Below are 15,875 nucleotides of genomic sequence, written 5' to 3'. Positions count from 1 at the left end.
TCTGCATCCATCCTCTATCCCCGACCCCGTACCGCTATATTAATGTCATAGAAGAGTGCAGCTCTTGACCATTTATCACATTGTTGGAGTGGTCCCCTATGAAATAATATTGTCCACCCCTGCTCTAGTCTCCCTTGCCATTCATTAACAAATACACAAATAACAAATAAAAAAGATTACAAAATCAAAATAGCATATCTCTCCTATCAACAAACCAACTAATCATCAGCAAATAGATTACAGATAAACATGAGCAGCCATCATTTCCTCTACCCCAAAATCTAACTCCAGCCCCCTCATCCATGTGTAAATGCCTGCTGAAGTTGATTGACCCTTACACCCTGCCTGAAAGATCAACCAATCTGGGCTATTCAGTTCCAATAAGAGGAGTACATTCCAAAGATGGGAATGACACAGAGTCAATCCCAGCTACTCCTTATTTTAACTACCAAAATGACTCCAGCTCAAGTGCCTTCATTGATCTCAAACACAGCAGGGTGGAATGGGCAGAGAGCAGGCTGCTCAGATAGAAAGATCTGGGACTAGGTGTGGCTTTATGACATAGGGAGGAAATTGACAAGCAGCCAGTACAGATCCTAGGGCATCATGTGCTTTCAAAGAGAGCACAACTTATTAAATATCCTGCATGGGCTTCAAAATGGATTTAAATATATATGGTATATGTTAACTTGACTACGACAACCATTGCCTTCAGGAAGATTGTAATAGCCCTTACTTGAGTAACAAAGAGGAGATAGATGGAATAATATCCCACCTTATACATCTGTTTATATAGGGACGCTGGGAGACAGAGAAGGAGCTATACATCTGATATTCCCAAATGAGATCATGTTGGTTGGGAGGGGACATAGAAAGAGAAAAACCTTGGCTCTGCCCTTACCAAATTGGATGTAGGGCACAGGAGGCGCAGTTACATCTAGTCCTATAAAAATAATACAGTCAGTGCTTTTACTCTGAATTTACCATGGTGTAATTGAGACCAGAATCTGGTTTTTCATATTTTGATTTATGGCTGTTTAAAATCATAATCTCAGCCATTGCATTTACACACAGTGTAGTATATAATAAGTTGTGAATGCAACATGCTTCATTTTTTTCTGCTACTTCTGAGAAAGAAGCAATAAGAAACTCAGTGCAGTACATTTGATGTAAATGCAACTGCTTATAAAGATCAGCAACCTAACTTTCTTCATGTTCCTAAAAAACCGGGGTGCGCCTTTAATATAACGAATTAACAATATCCATCTGGATCTCAAGCTGTGCACATCATTCCTGCATGCGATAAAATCGTTTGTCCATCTTTTGGAATTTTGCTGACAGCTCAGTGAAACTAGCTACTGCCTAATCCATAAATGAGAAAGAACTTTTGCTTTCATCCACATGTGTTTTACTTTAATATCTGGGTGGTTGAAAGATCAACACTATGGCAAGTTTAAACGTATTGCTGTGATAATGGAACCCACTAGCAAAATGTCATGTAAAAATATAATAGAACCTTTGTTGTCATGTATCTGTATTGACATATATGAATAAGGCCACCAGCACCATGATATTTTTCTTTGCCAAAGCTCAAAGCATCAACAGAATCATAACTAAATCATGAGATCCCTATCTAAAACACTATAGCAGCAAAATTTCAGTTAGTCACCTAAAGCCACCCAAACCCATTATTTTCATTGAGTTGCTACTTATTACTGACTAAATATTTTGCCTCCAAGTGGGTGTCTAAATCATTTTTAATATTGATCATAATTAGTGGCATGGTATCTTTGATTATATTTTCCATAAATTGATTATTCTTTGGATAAACTTCCCTTACTTTAAATTCCTTTAACTGTCTCCATTCTCCATTAAAGACTTTGCCTCCTTAATTTGAAACTTGAAATATAACTGCTGCAGCCAGAATTCTAGAAGGGCCAAATGTTATTCATTTTGGATGCACAATCCTGCCCTACTGATGTAGGTCTGACACACATTGCTTGGAGTTGGTCTTAAACTTGTTTTACAGGATTTATTTCTTCTCTCTCAGAGCAAACGTGATTCTGCCACTCCTTTACATTTCAACATCCACTGGAACTTTTGCTGCTCTACGGTAATCTGTGGACTGTATTGATTGCAAATGCAAGGTTATTAGTTCTCTATAAAGTGCATTTTTGTTTATTTAAATTCATTCTAGGACCTCTGCTTCTATTAGGCTCTTGCTACCTTTTCTGCTGCTGCTGAAGAGCCTCTATTTTCTCCCACTAAAATTGATAACAAAATTCATTTGACTTAAAGGAGGTTAGGATTGGGTTAAAAATAACTGACAATCATAGAAAGGCCTGACTCAAAACCCCAGATCCAAACAAAATCAACTTTAAAATCTGGATCAAACTTGGATTTTGTCATTTGAGCCTCTGTTTTATATTCCTACTGTGAAGTCCTATGCCCTCTGACTTCAGCAGGAAAATTCTCAGTGGCTTCACTAATATGGCCAGGCTTTTACCCACTATTATACTCTGATCATGTTCAATATGAATTACTGGTGCTATTTTCCCTTTCTGTGTTTCTAACTCTGTTTCTATTTCCACATGGAAATTATGACATCCATAATTTTATCATTTTCACTGATAAAGGAAATAAAACAGCAAAGCAAACATTAATCAAACAGCAGCTACTGGTTGCTTAAATAAAGATTTAGGATCCTAAGTTTTGGCATCGTTTTTTAAAAATCTTGTCCAACGTTATTATAATCTAGACCAGAGATGGGAAATAAGATGGAAGTGGTTCACCAGGGTTAGTCCCTGATGGGTCACCACTGCTTTATTTACCTTCACAGGTATGTGCACTTGCAGCTAGAAAATGTAAAAACTGCCCAGAATAGTTAACCGGTTAAACAATTTGTATAACTAGTTACCACCAGCGGTGGGCAATTGGGGCTGTTCCTTTCCTTCCCACCATAGCCATGGGTGATGGGGCCTGCTCCTTCCCTGCCCACTGCAGCAACAGAGGGCAGGGGATGCCCCAGCCCTGCCACAGCCACAACGCAGGCGGTAGGGCATGAGGAAAGAATGCTGCGGGCCCACCACCCACCATAGCCCTGCCATCTGGACCACCATAGATTGCCAACAGGAGCTGCAGGAAATGGTATGGAGCTGAACCGCAAGCTGGTTATTGCCCACCACTGATCCATTCTAGAATAGAATGTAGAACGAGGAGTAACGGTAGTTCGGAATAGGAAGCCTAATCCGAACTACCTGGTCTGTGCCGCGTGTAGCCGCGGGGCACGGAGTCCGCACTAGCGGACATTTAAAAATGGCGGCGCCCGGCAATATGCAAATGAAGCTCGGGAAATTCAAATCCCGGCCTTCATTTGCAACTCCAGTTGCCTACATTACCACCCTAGCTCGAACTAGGGTGGTAGTGTAGACATACCCTATGGGAGTAGACTATCTATAAAGGGTTAATTTAATATGCTTTACTGAACCAAATGTAATAGCTGAATACTTCCTTCTATCTCAGGGTGAAGGTGAACCTAGGCAACCTCCTTATTGTATCTTACTGCCCTAAAATGAAATTTTCAGGTACCTGTGGTCTCTATTACACTTCTGTTATGTCACTTCGAAATTAATCCACAAACTACTTAAGAGATAGCTGAAAGATTTCACTTAAAGGGTCAATATTCTGGGTGTTATCTACCACCTGATTGTTTTAATAAATTACTTTATTTCAAATGCAATCTATTTAAAAAAACAAATTAAATTAGTTTGCATCATATATTTGTATATTACAGCTAAGGATGTTAGATTGCATGTAATTGAATAGTCATGTAACTGCTTTAATTTTAGTTGTTAGATGACAATTCAATAATCCCCGGGGGTGGAGCCCGCAGCCAATACCTTTCCGGCTCCATTCCTGGAGAGCCACCTGTCACCCTTTCCCTATCAGAGGCAGCAGCGTGGGGTGGCAGGCGGGAGCCGGTCTGCGAGGGGAGCCAGTTTAAAAACCGGCTTCCCATCCAGACCAGCTCCTGCCTCCTGCCCTGCACTGCTGCCTCTGATACAGCTATCAGCTATAGCTGATACAAAAGGCAGCAGCCCCTGTCCATGGGGGGTCCGAGCTTCCCACAGGCAGAGGCTGCTCCATGACAGCCTCCCCTGCCTCCCTGCCTTGTGCTGATAGAGAGGCTGATAGAGAGACAGAAGTGGGGTTGAGGTGGAGGCGGCACCACAGAGCTGGTGCTGGGGGGAACTGACTTTTAAACTAGCTCCCCCAGCACTTACGCCTGCATGTAGGAGGCAGCAAGGGGGGGCAGGTGGGTTTGTGGAAAGCCAGCTAAAAAGCCAGTTCCCCATGCATATCAGCTCCCGCCTGCCCCCCTCACCCTCTGCCTGCTGTCTCTCTATCAGAAACAGTAGAGCGGGGGCTGCGGAGGTAAGCGGATCCAGTGCTTGTGGGGAGCCTGCTGAAAGCCAGCTCCTCACAGGCTCTGGCACTGGCTCTCACCCTTGCTGCCTCTCTATCACCTGGGTGGGGGGAGTGTGTAGTCAACAGGACTAACCAATAATTCTGAACTTATAAATTAATCGTGTAGTCGTCTACACATTGGCATCCCTAATTTCAGCACAAACTTCAATATAGGAGAATCTTGCGATTTGCTGAATCACTGTTCAGAGTTTCGCATATTCACGGGGGTCTCCTGTCCTACCCCGGGGCGAGTGGTGGGAGCTGGAAACCATGGTGAGTTCCCCACAGCTCCTGGCCCTGGGGTGAATTTGGGAGCTCTGGGCAGCTCATCACACATAGTCTGGGAGCCACGGCTCCCAGTAATCGCAAATTTCACCATTCTTGGTGGTGCCAGGAATGCATACACCACGAATGGCAAGGGTGTCCTGTACAACTAAAACACTCAGAAAATAAAATTCAAATAACTCTCACCATAGGGCTGAACAGGCAATCAAGGAGCTGGAGGTAGGAAAAGACTAACCAGACAGGAGCATAAAACAAGATAATCCCCATGAAAGTAAAAGGCATGATTAATAAAGAATTGCAATCGTAATAAAAGACTTATAAAGTACATGTGGAAAATTAAATATAGATATTTATATTTTCAAAAAGTATATAAAACTGATCACATGTGCGGTAAACACATTTTTTCGTGTATACACAAAACACACTTAGTTGTAGAATTTATTTAGCCCATTTAACACAAAGAGTATTTCACAGTGGCCTAAAGTAAGTGTTCTTGGCACACAAAATATACAAAGAAGAAATAGAAAGTGGCTCATATAAATAATTATTTCAAAGTGAATGAAGATAAACATGCCACTGAAATATTAATTATCCTGTCTCTGCCACACCAAGGGCCAATCCCTTAGTTCTTATCCAAAAATCGGTAATAGGCCCCAATGAATAGAAAATATATATTGCATATAGACAAAAAATGTTATGAACATGACCTTAACATTGTCATGAATAATTTGCTAACTTTAGTTTTCTAACTGATAGATTTCTACAGAGCATTAAATATCACCTAAAGACAGGAACACTTAACAAAATACAGGAGGAATTGAAGCAGGATAAGGAAGAATATAATCAATTGCATTTCTTTTTCCGATTTAACTTTGCAGTGTAGACCTAGCCTAGGGGGGTTGTGGAATCTCCACACTGGAGATATTTAAGAATAAGTTAAACAGACACATGTCAGGGATGATCTAGACCAGTGTTTCTCAAAAAAAATTTTTTATAAAGTATCCCTTAAAAATTATAAGTACCCCCAGTACCTACAGTTTTCAGACATGCAAAAAAAATTTCTACCATTGCAACACAGTTGCATACACAACATAATTGTAGCTGGGCGGGCAATGAAATTTTTGGGTGTAAAAAGTACAAAAATAATAAAACACTGTAAAACTTAAAACTAAAATTCAGTTTTCTCCAAATTTCAGTTGTGTTGACATATTCCGCCCCCGCCAGACTTCTCTTGAGTAGCCCTAAGCGTACTCGTACCACTGGTTGAGAAACACTGATCTAGACAGTGCTTGGTCCTGCTGTGAGGGCAGGGGACTGGATTCGATGATTTCTTGAGGTCCCCCCTTTCAGTTCTATGATTCTGTAAATGTCTCACAAAATCAATTTTGTGTTTAAATTAGAGTTCTACCAAAAAAACCCCAACCCTTACAAGTAGTTTAATTTTCAATGGAAGGCAAAAAAAAAAAAAAAAAAAATCAATGCTTTTGAAACTGATATCTAAGGCAAGTCTAAACTGTACTATTTCTGACTTTTCTTATCCTTTCAAATGAGATAAGACCACAAAAATGCCCCAACCGGCATGTCCGCTGCAAACCCCCTTTTACTTATGAACTGGCAAAAATTTCAAGGCAAAATTTTCCTCTGAGTTGAAATGTGGTAGACAACTTCTCCGCAGATGAGGAAACACATTTATCCTAAACATTAATATAGGAAAACAAAACATTTTAAGAAGTTTTACTTGGGAATGAATACAAGCACCAATACATTTGTAGTGCTCGCTGACAATTCTATAATCTAGTATTGAATGAAACATGTCACATTTTTCCATATGCCACTTTGCATATATTAAGCAAATATCATGTAAATAAATATAAAATGAAACAAAACACAAAATTTACAAGATTAAAAATTCTTGTCTAAAGGCTGCAGTTCAGATGACTTTATTCATGTACTGTCTGTACTATCTTTTGTTTTTTCCAGTAAAGTCAATAGTGTTCATGTGTTTTCAAATGAAGGAAATATTTGTGTTTTAAAAAAAATTCCCATGTCATAGTCTATATATACCAACCCTTTCATAATATGTTTTCCAGCTACACTGTGAAACCAATGGAATGCAATGACTAAAAATTCCTCTATAGTGAATTCAATGGGTTTCAATAACTAATACTAAAACCAACCCATAAGATAAAACAAGAAAAGCTTTCAGGCCCTTTAAATTGTTTTTCTTTTAAACTACTTAGGTAGACTGAGTAAACTGTCTTCCAGTCTCCTATATATTTGAGAGAGTTCGTCTGTGTGTGTGTTTTTTTTTAAGGACTCCTCCTAAATGGTAAGTGCTAGGGCCACCATATTTGGTATAAGCTTCCTCTTATCATAACTTAAAGCAAGGTAAGGGTTTGGCTGTGCCAGGAAAATGGGATGTGCCAGTAATGGGATTGCTTCTCATAAAACCATACAGAAAAGAGATAGAATCACCAGGCAGATGAAAGGGGCTGGGGGCAACACTCTCTGCCATCCAGGACTGCCCCAGACCTTTAGGGAGGGTATGAGGGCTGAGCCCCTTTCCCCTAATTTCTATGGGGACATTGCTGACTGTTCCCTTTCATTAAGGAGTGAGGGGAAAGCACGCAGTTTGCTGCACTCCTCACTCTGGCTGGGGAACGCAGGAACCTAGACCTGTCCCAGCCAGGGGAAATGCACCCCTCCCTCAGCAGTGCCAGATGGAGCTGGAGTTGTAGCAGCCACGGAAAGGCACTTCTCACCTGGCCACAAGCTGCTGTGGTGAAAGAGAGCTGGTGTAGTCCTTTCCCAGATGCAGCCTGCATACTAAATACCTAATCCCTAACCTACCCCAGAGTAATGGTTTAAATGAAGCATGTACATTTTCATTTTATTTTCCAAAAAACAAAAATTAATTGAGTTATGGACTTGAGCAACACCAGGTAAATCTTCTGGTAGCTTATATTTTCCTAATTCATTCATTATTTGTAATTATTCACAAAATAGTTTAGGTAAATGACTCTGTCTGTGAAGAGCAGGCATGTGAAATTCGTTGAATGTAGTCACTAGACTACTACTGTTAGATGGTTTTGATTAGGAACACATATGAGTTAATATTATTTCTTTTTCCTGAGTAGATGAGTTAAATTCCAACAATTATGTTTCTGGTGAAATATTCAAATTCATAATTTGCTTTCCAGAGATACTTTTCCCTGTAACAATGTGCTGTTCCCTGTAACATCTAAGCAAGTAAAATAATTTTTCATAACATTTGCACACCAAACACAAAAATGTATGTACACAATCAAAAAACATTAAAAAATGCAACCAAGTAGTGGTGATAAATATTCAGTATTCAACCAGCTCTGCTGCAAAGAAAATACAACCATACTATATCACCTTGGCACATAAAATATCTATGGTGCACTCACATCTAGCAATTTAATAGTTACATAAAATTAAACAGTTAGTTAGTGGCAAACTTTTTCTAGTCTTGATCCTCTACAAATTTCTGTCCAAACAGAGAGTAAGCTCAAGGCCTTTTCATATAAACGGACAAATAAAAAGGCTCTTTTAGCGAAGAAAAATAGTTTGACGTACCTGGACTGCATATCTTGCTGTGTTTTGGATTGGCTGATTTCAGTAGGAGGTGAATGAGAGACGTGCTGCTGTAACTCTACCAAAGACTGGTAGTATTGTTGCTGATGATGCTGTTGCTGTTTGTACCGAGACAAACTGAAAAACAGTCCTAAAATGGCTTTCAAATTTCCATTCCTTATTTCTATAAACAAAGAAGTGAAAACACCAGAGTTAGACTTTCACTTGAGTATATCTGAGTGTGCATATGTCTATATTTGTATACAGATATATGTATGTGTGTATTCAAGCATCATATTAAGTTCACTATTGCTTTATTGTATTACTATTTCCATTATTGCTTAATGATCAGTTATTGCTATGTAGCATTTCCATTACTGGAGGTTTGCAAACATGGTAGCAGATTGTTCTTAAAACTGCACTACACATCTGTCCTGATAAAGTTACCATGATTAGACACACATACATGAACACAAATACAAGTAGAATTTCTAATGCAATACAGCCCTAAAGAGCTCAACTGATCTGCAGTGAATGTGAAATCAATACCTTCCCTTTGCCTAAAATCAGTACAAATTACTTGTGAGAAGACCAGAAGACAAGAGTGCAATTGCTAATGAAGTTACTTATATTTCTTATCAAAATTCTCCCAATTCAACGATTCAAATAAAACAATTCTACTTGGTAAAGTTATATGCAAACAGGTTTGATTAAAATATAGTTGAAATATCATTAAAAATAATTTCAGATAATAAAGCCCAAAGTAATTGAGATATTTGATAACTACCCAGTTACTAATCAGTTTGGGGTCATTACAGGCATAGCACTAGGATAGACCTTCTGTGCAAGGTTTGCAGGGATAGACTGTACAGTATATGATCTGGCTATTCTGTCCAAGTGGAGAAATCAAGCATTTGAGAGGATTTAGCCCTATAGCCCTATTTTTCAGTACATTATCCTCACTTTTGGAGAACTTGAATTAGACCAAAAAAGTTCCCAAAGCCTAAGAAGTGCTATATGAAAAGCGCAATTTATAATCCTTCCATAAAGGCGGGCCTTTAATTTAAAACACTTCCACTGTAATTGCTCCTAATGTCTGCCCTTTTTCATTTTACCATGAAACATAGTATATAAGTAACATGTATATGGTTTATTATTATTTATATTTTGGCTGTGTGCTACATATTGTTCACATACAGACATTGTCTCAGCTCTGAAGGACCTACAATTTGAAAAGAGAAAGAAAGAACAAACTTTAGGTATAAACGCTGGATGAGGCCTTAGGACTACCCCGTTTTTATTTAAGATAGTGTACGGCGGAGTTGCCATAAGTGTTGATAACTCGCCAACCCTGTGTGCTGATGTAATTGTGAGAAGGAAGGCTACCTTCATAGTTAAGGTGTGCAAAGGTATGGAGGCCTACGGTTCGAATGGTGATGTGGTTAAGGCTCCAAGAACAACGTCCAAGTTCCATACTGGGGGAACGGATTTACGAGGGGGGCTTAGGTTCACAAGGCCTTTCATGAATCCCTTGGTAGTTGGGTGGGAGAAAAGGGAGGTGCCTTTGATTGGTTGTCTGAAGGTAGAAATCGCCGCTAGATGAACTCTGAAAGAAGCTGAGGCTAGGTCTGTGTGTTTTAGGTGTAGCAGGTAGTCAAGGACAAGGTGAAGTGGAGCGGAATGTGGGACCAGCTCCTGCATGGCTCACCAGGAGGCAAACCTGTGCCATTTTGAGAGGTAAGTATTTCTGGTTGACTGCCTTCCACTGTGAATTAGTACATTTTGAACCTGAGTAACACAGAGGGATTCGGAAGGGTTCAGTCAACTAGGAGCCATGCAGTGAGCCACAAGGTATGTATTTGGGGATGTCTCAGTGTCCATTGGTTCTGAGTGAGTTGGTTCGGGAGGGTTGGCAGCTGATACAGTCTGCATGGTGACGTGTCGAAGGAAGGGGAACCAGTACTGACGCACCCATACTGGTGCTATTAGTATGACCGTGGCACCATCCATTTTGATCTTCTGCAGAACTTCGGGAATGAGAACTGTAGGTGGGAAGGCATAGAGGAGAGGTCCGCCCCAGTTGAGGAGAAATGCATCGCCTAGGGAGCCCGGGCCGAGTCCGGCTCTGGAATAGTACTTCTGGCATTTGATGTTGTGACGCGTGGCAAAAAGATCTACTAGGGGAGTGCCCCAGCATCGGAAGAGAATATGGAGGACTCCGTCATGCAATTCCCACTCATGCTCCAGAGTGAAATGTCTGCCGAGGAAGTCTGCATGAATGTTTGTGATGCCAGGCAGACAGATGTTATGCCGTGGCAAATGCACCAGTTCCAAAAGTGGATTGCTTCCATGTAGAGGGAGCGGGAGCGGGCTCCGCCTTGGCGATTCACATAATACATTGAAGCGACGTTGTCTATGAAGATTCTTACCGAGGTATTGCGGATGTAACTTAGGAAATATCTGCAGGCATTGAAGATTGACCAGAGTTCCAGGAAATGTATGTGGAGTCATGACTTGGAAAGTGAAGAGTGGCCCTGGATTTAAATTTAAAAGTGCGCTCTCCATCCCAGAAGGGAGGCATCGGTGGTGATGTGACATGAGGGTTTTTTGTGGGTGGAAGGGCACACCACCAAGAAGATTCATGCGGTTCGTCCACCAATGTAGCAATTGGATAACAGATGGCAGAGGGGTCACTGAACTGTAGAGGCTGTGCTTCGTGTGGCAATAGCCAATACTGAAGGCCGTGTAAGTTGTAGCACCATGTGACCCATAAGTTTTAAACAAGTGAGTATCTGGATGGACAGACTGTCTCAAACAACTTCTATGAGGTCTTGGATGACCTGGAACCTCTGGATGGGTAAGTATGCTCTTGTGGCGATCTCATCTATGAGGGCACCGAAGAATTCCAACTCTTGAGTCAGATGAAAAATGAACTTTTGACTGTTGATGAGTAGTCCAAGGGCATGGAAGGTTCTCATAGTGGTCTTGAGCATATTTCAGTAGGCAGTCATCCAGATAAGGGAATATGATCACCCCTTCTCAACGGAGGTGTGCCATTACTATCGCCAAGATTTTTGAGAATACCCTGGGGGCAGTGGAGAGGTCAAAGGGGAGGACTCTGTATTGGAAGCGATTTGTTCCAACCATGAGTCGTAAGAATTGTCTGTGCGCTTGACGGATTGTGACATGAAAATACACGTCCTTGAGGTCGAGGGCCGTGAACCAGTCGTCTCGAAGCAAGGGTCACCATTCTGAAATGTTGTTTTCGTAAAAACTTGTTCAAGTTCCAGAGATCTAATATTGGTCGCCATCCGCCCAACTTCTTCTGAGTGAGAAAATAACGGGAGTAGAATCCCCTACCTATGATTTGTGCTGGAACTGATTCTATTGCACCGATATAATGTATGGAGAAATACCATCTCATAGAACTGGAAGGGACCTTGAGAAGTCATTGAATCCAGTCCCTTGCCCTCACAGCAGGACCAGGTACCATCGCAAGGCCTCGTTACCAGCAGATGGAGAGCAGGTAGTCAATTTTGGTGTGTAGCAGGGTTTTGTGAGATGAGTCCCTGAAGCGGGTAAGGTAGAGGGAATGGTGACAAAGGGTATGGAGTATCCAGATCGGACTATTTCTAACATCTACTTGTCGATGGTGATTGAGGCCCATTGGTGGTAAAACAGCCTCGGGCGGTGGTGTAATTGGTGATCATGGTGACTTTCGTCGACATGCACGTTTATCTGCGTATCCTCAACCAAGGTGTCAAACCTCCTGTTTATTATTTAGTGGGATCTGAGTACGATTCCCCTGGTTTCAAAGCCTCTGAGGTCTTTGTCACCTCTGAGATCTTTGTCAGTTACGTTGTTGGTCGAGTGCCCTTTCTTGGTGCTGCTATTGTTGTCTGACATAGGGATAGTCATAGCATCGCTGATATGGAGGATAACATTGACGCCTGTATGGTGGGGTATACATACCCAACATTCGAAGTGTTGTGCGAGAGTCTTTCGATGAGTGTAGCATGCTGTCAGTCTTTTCCGTAAAGAGCTTGTCTCTGTCGAACGGCAACTCTTCGACTTTAGTCTGGAGATCTTTGGGCACTCCAACTGATTGAAGATAAGACGCTCATCTCATCACCACTGCTGTGGCGGTGGACTGCACTGCAGTGACCGCTATGTCCATAGCTATTTGGAGCTCAGTTCTAGCTGAGGTATATCCTTCCTGAATGACTGTTTTGAGTATGGGTCGTTTTGATTCTGGTAAATGGTCTAGCAAATGTGTAAGTTTTGTTAAATTGCCAAAGATATGGTTAGAAAGGTCTTCTGTGTAGTTGCCTATCCTGAGCATAAGTGTTGCAGATGTATACACCTTTCTGCCAAGTAAGTCCAATCTTTTTGTGTCCTTATCAGTGACAGGATTTATATATTGTGGAGTTTTTTATCTTTGATGTGCAGCATCCACCACTAAGGAATTCGGTTGGGGATGGGTAAAGAGGAACTCCATCCCTTTAGGTGGCACAAAATATTTTTGGTCTGCTTTTTTTGCTAGTCAGTGGTGCAGAAGCCAGAGTTTGCCATACCTTTTCAGCAACCTCAAGTATAGCCTCATCAAGGGGTATGGCTATTTTTGCTGTGTGTTGAGGCTGAAGGTTTTTGAGGAGACGATGCTGCTTCTCCTTTATTTCATCTAGCTGTATCTCCTGGCTTATGGCTATCCTCTTAAAAAGCTCCTGGAATTGACGGAGGTTGTCAGATGGAGAGACATCCCCTTGGATAACAGCCTCATCCAGGGATGAAGAAGAGCGGTACATGGGGGAAACCTCCTGTGGTTGGATCTCCATGGTGGAAAGCTGTGTGTAGTCTGGCTTCAACTATTGGTGTTGTGGAGATGCAGGCTGGTCCATTGGAGGAGCTGGAGTTGAGGACTGTCTGGTGGATGTGCAGTCACAGCATGACTTAATGCAAGACCTAGATCTGTAATGGTAGGAATATCGATTGAGCAAACATCAGTGGTAGTGATCATCACTGTAGTAAAGTCTTTCAAGTGGTGACCGTCTATCAGAATAAGTGAACGGGGTTGATCCAAATGCGATGAACGGATTGAGTGACGGTGAGTGTATGAGGCTCTAGAGGATGTTGGAAACACAGAGTAATGACTGTGATGATGATGATGACTCTTGTATGCTGCTAAAAATGGTGAAGGTAGCCTTTGACATGGAGAGTGTGGAGATCGATGCCATCCTGCATCGCGTAGTGTGGGAGATTGCGGTGCCGGTGGAGACCGTGATGGTGCTGGTGAAAAAATCAATGACTGCGAACGTGAGTGGCTTCGGTGCTGATGAGAACTTGGTGTGGTGCCCGGAGTATCAGTGCCGCTTGTGTGCAGAGTCGGTGCCATAGGCGGTTGCGCCGTCAAACTCAGTGCCATACTCCGCACCGAAGCTGTGGTGGGCACCGATGGTGAGCTCGGCACTGCTGATGCCGCTGATGCCCTCGGCGTGTATTCCTTTGGTGCCAAGGTTATTGCTGGTGCCCAGGTCGACCTTGGTTCTGATACTGGTGCCGCTTTCACCAGATTTTTTGGAGCCTTTGGACGCAGTTTTGAAGTGCCAGATGTACTGAGCTTATCTCCTGAACTAACTCTGCTCTGTGAGATAATGGGCAGAGATCTGCTAGATGATGCCCTATGTCTTTTGGGCGGCGCCATTGTAAGGGAAGAAGCCCTACTCTTCGGAGGCTGTCCTGAGGACATTGCACTTTCAGAGTCTCCAGTTGAAGTACTTTATTGAATAAAATCATCCAGAACCTCATTTCTCTGTCCCGTCTGGCCCTCACAGTCAGTTTTATCCAATGTGGGCATTTTTGAGGAACATGGGTCTCTCCCAGACAGTGGATGCAAGAAGAATGGCCATTCGAGGCAGGCCTTGCCTCTTGGTAAGTGTCACATTTTTTAAAACCCAAAGAAGACGGCATTTCATCAACTGTCTTAAATTGGGTGGGTTTTTTTTTTAACGAACAAAACTACTTATATCTTTATATTACTATGTACACTAATAACTATAGAAACTTGAGGGAATGTATGAGAGCAGGATTAGAATTTGGTTATTATCAACAGAAAAAAACTTTTTTTTTAACTAGGAGAATTAAGAGAAGGATGGATGTTTGAGAGGAAGAAGGAGAAGAAACTATGAAAAGAACAATCTCATGCTGAAGGAACAAGGAAGAAGGTTGAGGAAACCAGTTCACTCCGTCTGCAGCCTGAGGCAGTTGAGAGGCACTAGCGGGGACCGGACCGTGCGAGCATAGAAAACAGTGCAAATGCCGTGAGACGTTGCTGCGCATGTGTGGTCCAGCCGAACACTGCTACTGAAGAGTCTCCACTCTGCGGTGCCGGGGCGAGCCCAGCACCTACTGTGGAGCACCCACAGGGACTCCACTCGAAGAAGAACATAATTTATAAAAGCATTTTCACAGTCATATCCTTAAACTATTTTCTTTCTCATTATGAAGGAATAAGTACTCTAATATGTACATTAATGAGTAAGCAAAACATAGCAACCTACTTTTGTTCCATTCATCAATAGCAAACGTTGCCTTGGACATTAGAGCCTTAATGCAAGATAAATTTAAACATAACACTATGAAAATTGCCATAAGATCTTTAGTTTTCATGGAACTAGAGATGTACAGATGAAGAGTTCCTACATAATATAAATTTAAAAAACAACAAATAGTCTGGTAGCACTTGAAAGTCTAACAAAACATATAGATGGTATCCTGAGCTTTCGTGTCCATGAAAGCTCATGATACCATCTACATATTGTGTTAGTCTTTAAAGTGCTACCAGACTATTCATTGTTTGTTTAAGTTTATCCTGTACAGACTAACTCAGCTACCCCCTGAAGCTCTCCTACATTATATGTTCCTTTAAGACTTCTGAAGCAACAGTGGGCTTCTTGTTCAGGTGAATAGGCTCCATTTAAAAAGAAGAGCAAAACAATTTTTTTTAAAGAACAATCTTCAAAAGACAACCACAACCCATTACATTTTAACCATAATTCTACTTTAAAATGTTTTCGGTACATGATATTGGTTCATTTATTGGTAATTTTATAGCAACACTCTTATTTTTGAGACCCAAAATGATTAATATAAGAAAAATCTTCTCTTTGGAAGACCAAACTCCATCTATTTTTAAGTTAAATGCACCCTCTCACCTACCCATTTAAACTATATTTATTTCTATTTTTAAGGCAGGAGATGATCAGTTTTGAACTTCATCTCTTATCAGTTTCATGAAACCAAGAGCTTTTCACAAGTTTCTGTAGCAGACCTGGGAAAGGCAAAATCTGTTTATCAAAAGGAGCTACTGAGCCATGACTAACACGAATAATTATTTATCATCTCCAGAATGGTTTACTATGGTATGGTATGGTAAAAGAAAATATTTTTTTCCCAAAACCATTTCCTTTAGGAAAAAATAATGAATCATAGTCCCATAGCCTCCCCTCTTAATAAATTGTTCCTATTAT

The 15,875-nt window shown here is 41.3% G+C and overlaps 1 protein-coding gene across 9 annotated transcripts in view; it reads right to left on the bottom strand.

Annotated features, from left to right (window-relative positions):
* Nucleotides 1-15,875, bottom strand: part of NAV3 (neuron navigator 3) — a 569,112-nt gene that overhangs the window by 230,765 nt on the left and 322,472 nt on the right. For all 9 annotated transcript variants that reach the window (XM_075932261.2, XM_006118491.5, XM_075932267.2 and 6 more), the window contains exon 5: nucleotides 8,353-8,533. In XM_075932261.2, the coding sequence (XP_075788376.2) occupies nucleotides 8,353-8,533 (181 nt within the window). The remainder of the gene's footprint in view (nucleotides 1-8,352; nucleotides 8,534-15,875) is intronic.

This window comes from Pelodiscus sinensis, chromosome 1 (genome assembly GCF_052426305.1).
Source record: "Pelodiscus sinensis isolate ZL-2025 chromosome 1, ASM5242630v1, whole genome shotgun sequence".
NCBI lineage: Eukaryota > Metazoa > Chordata > Testudines > Trionychidae > Pelodiscus > Pelodiscus sinensis.
The sequence above is the reverse complement of the archived record's forward strand: the minus strand, read 5'-3'. Positions and strand labels throughout refer to the sequence as shown.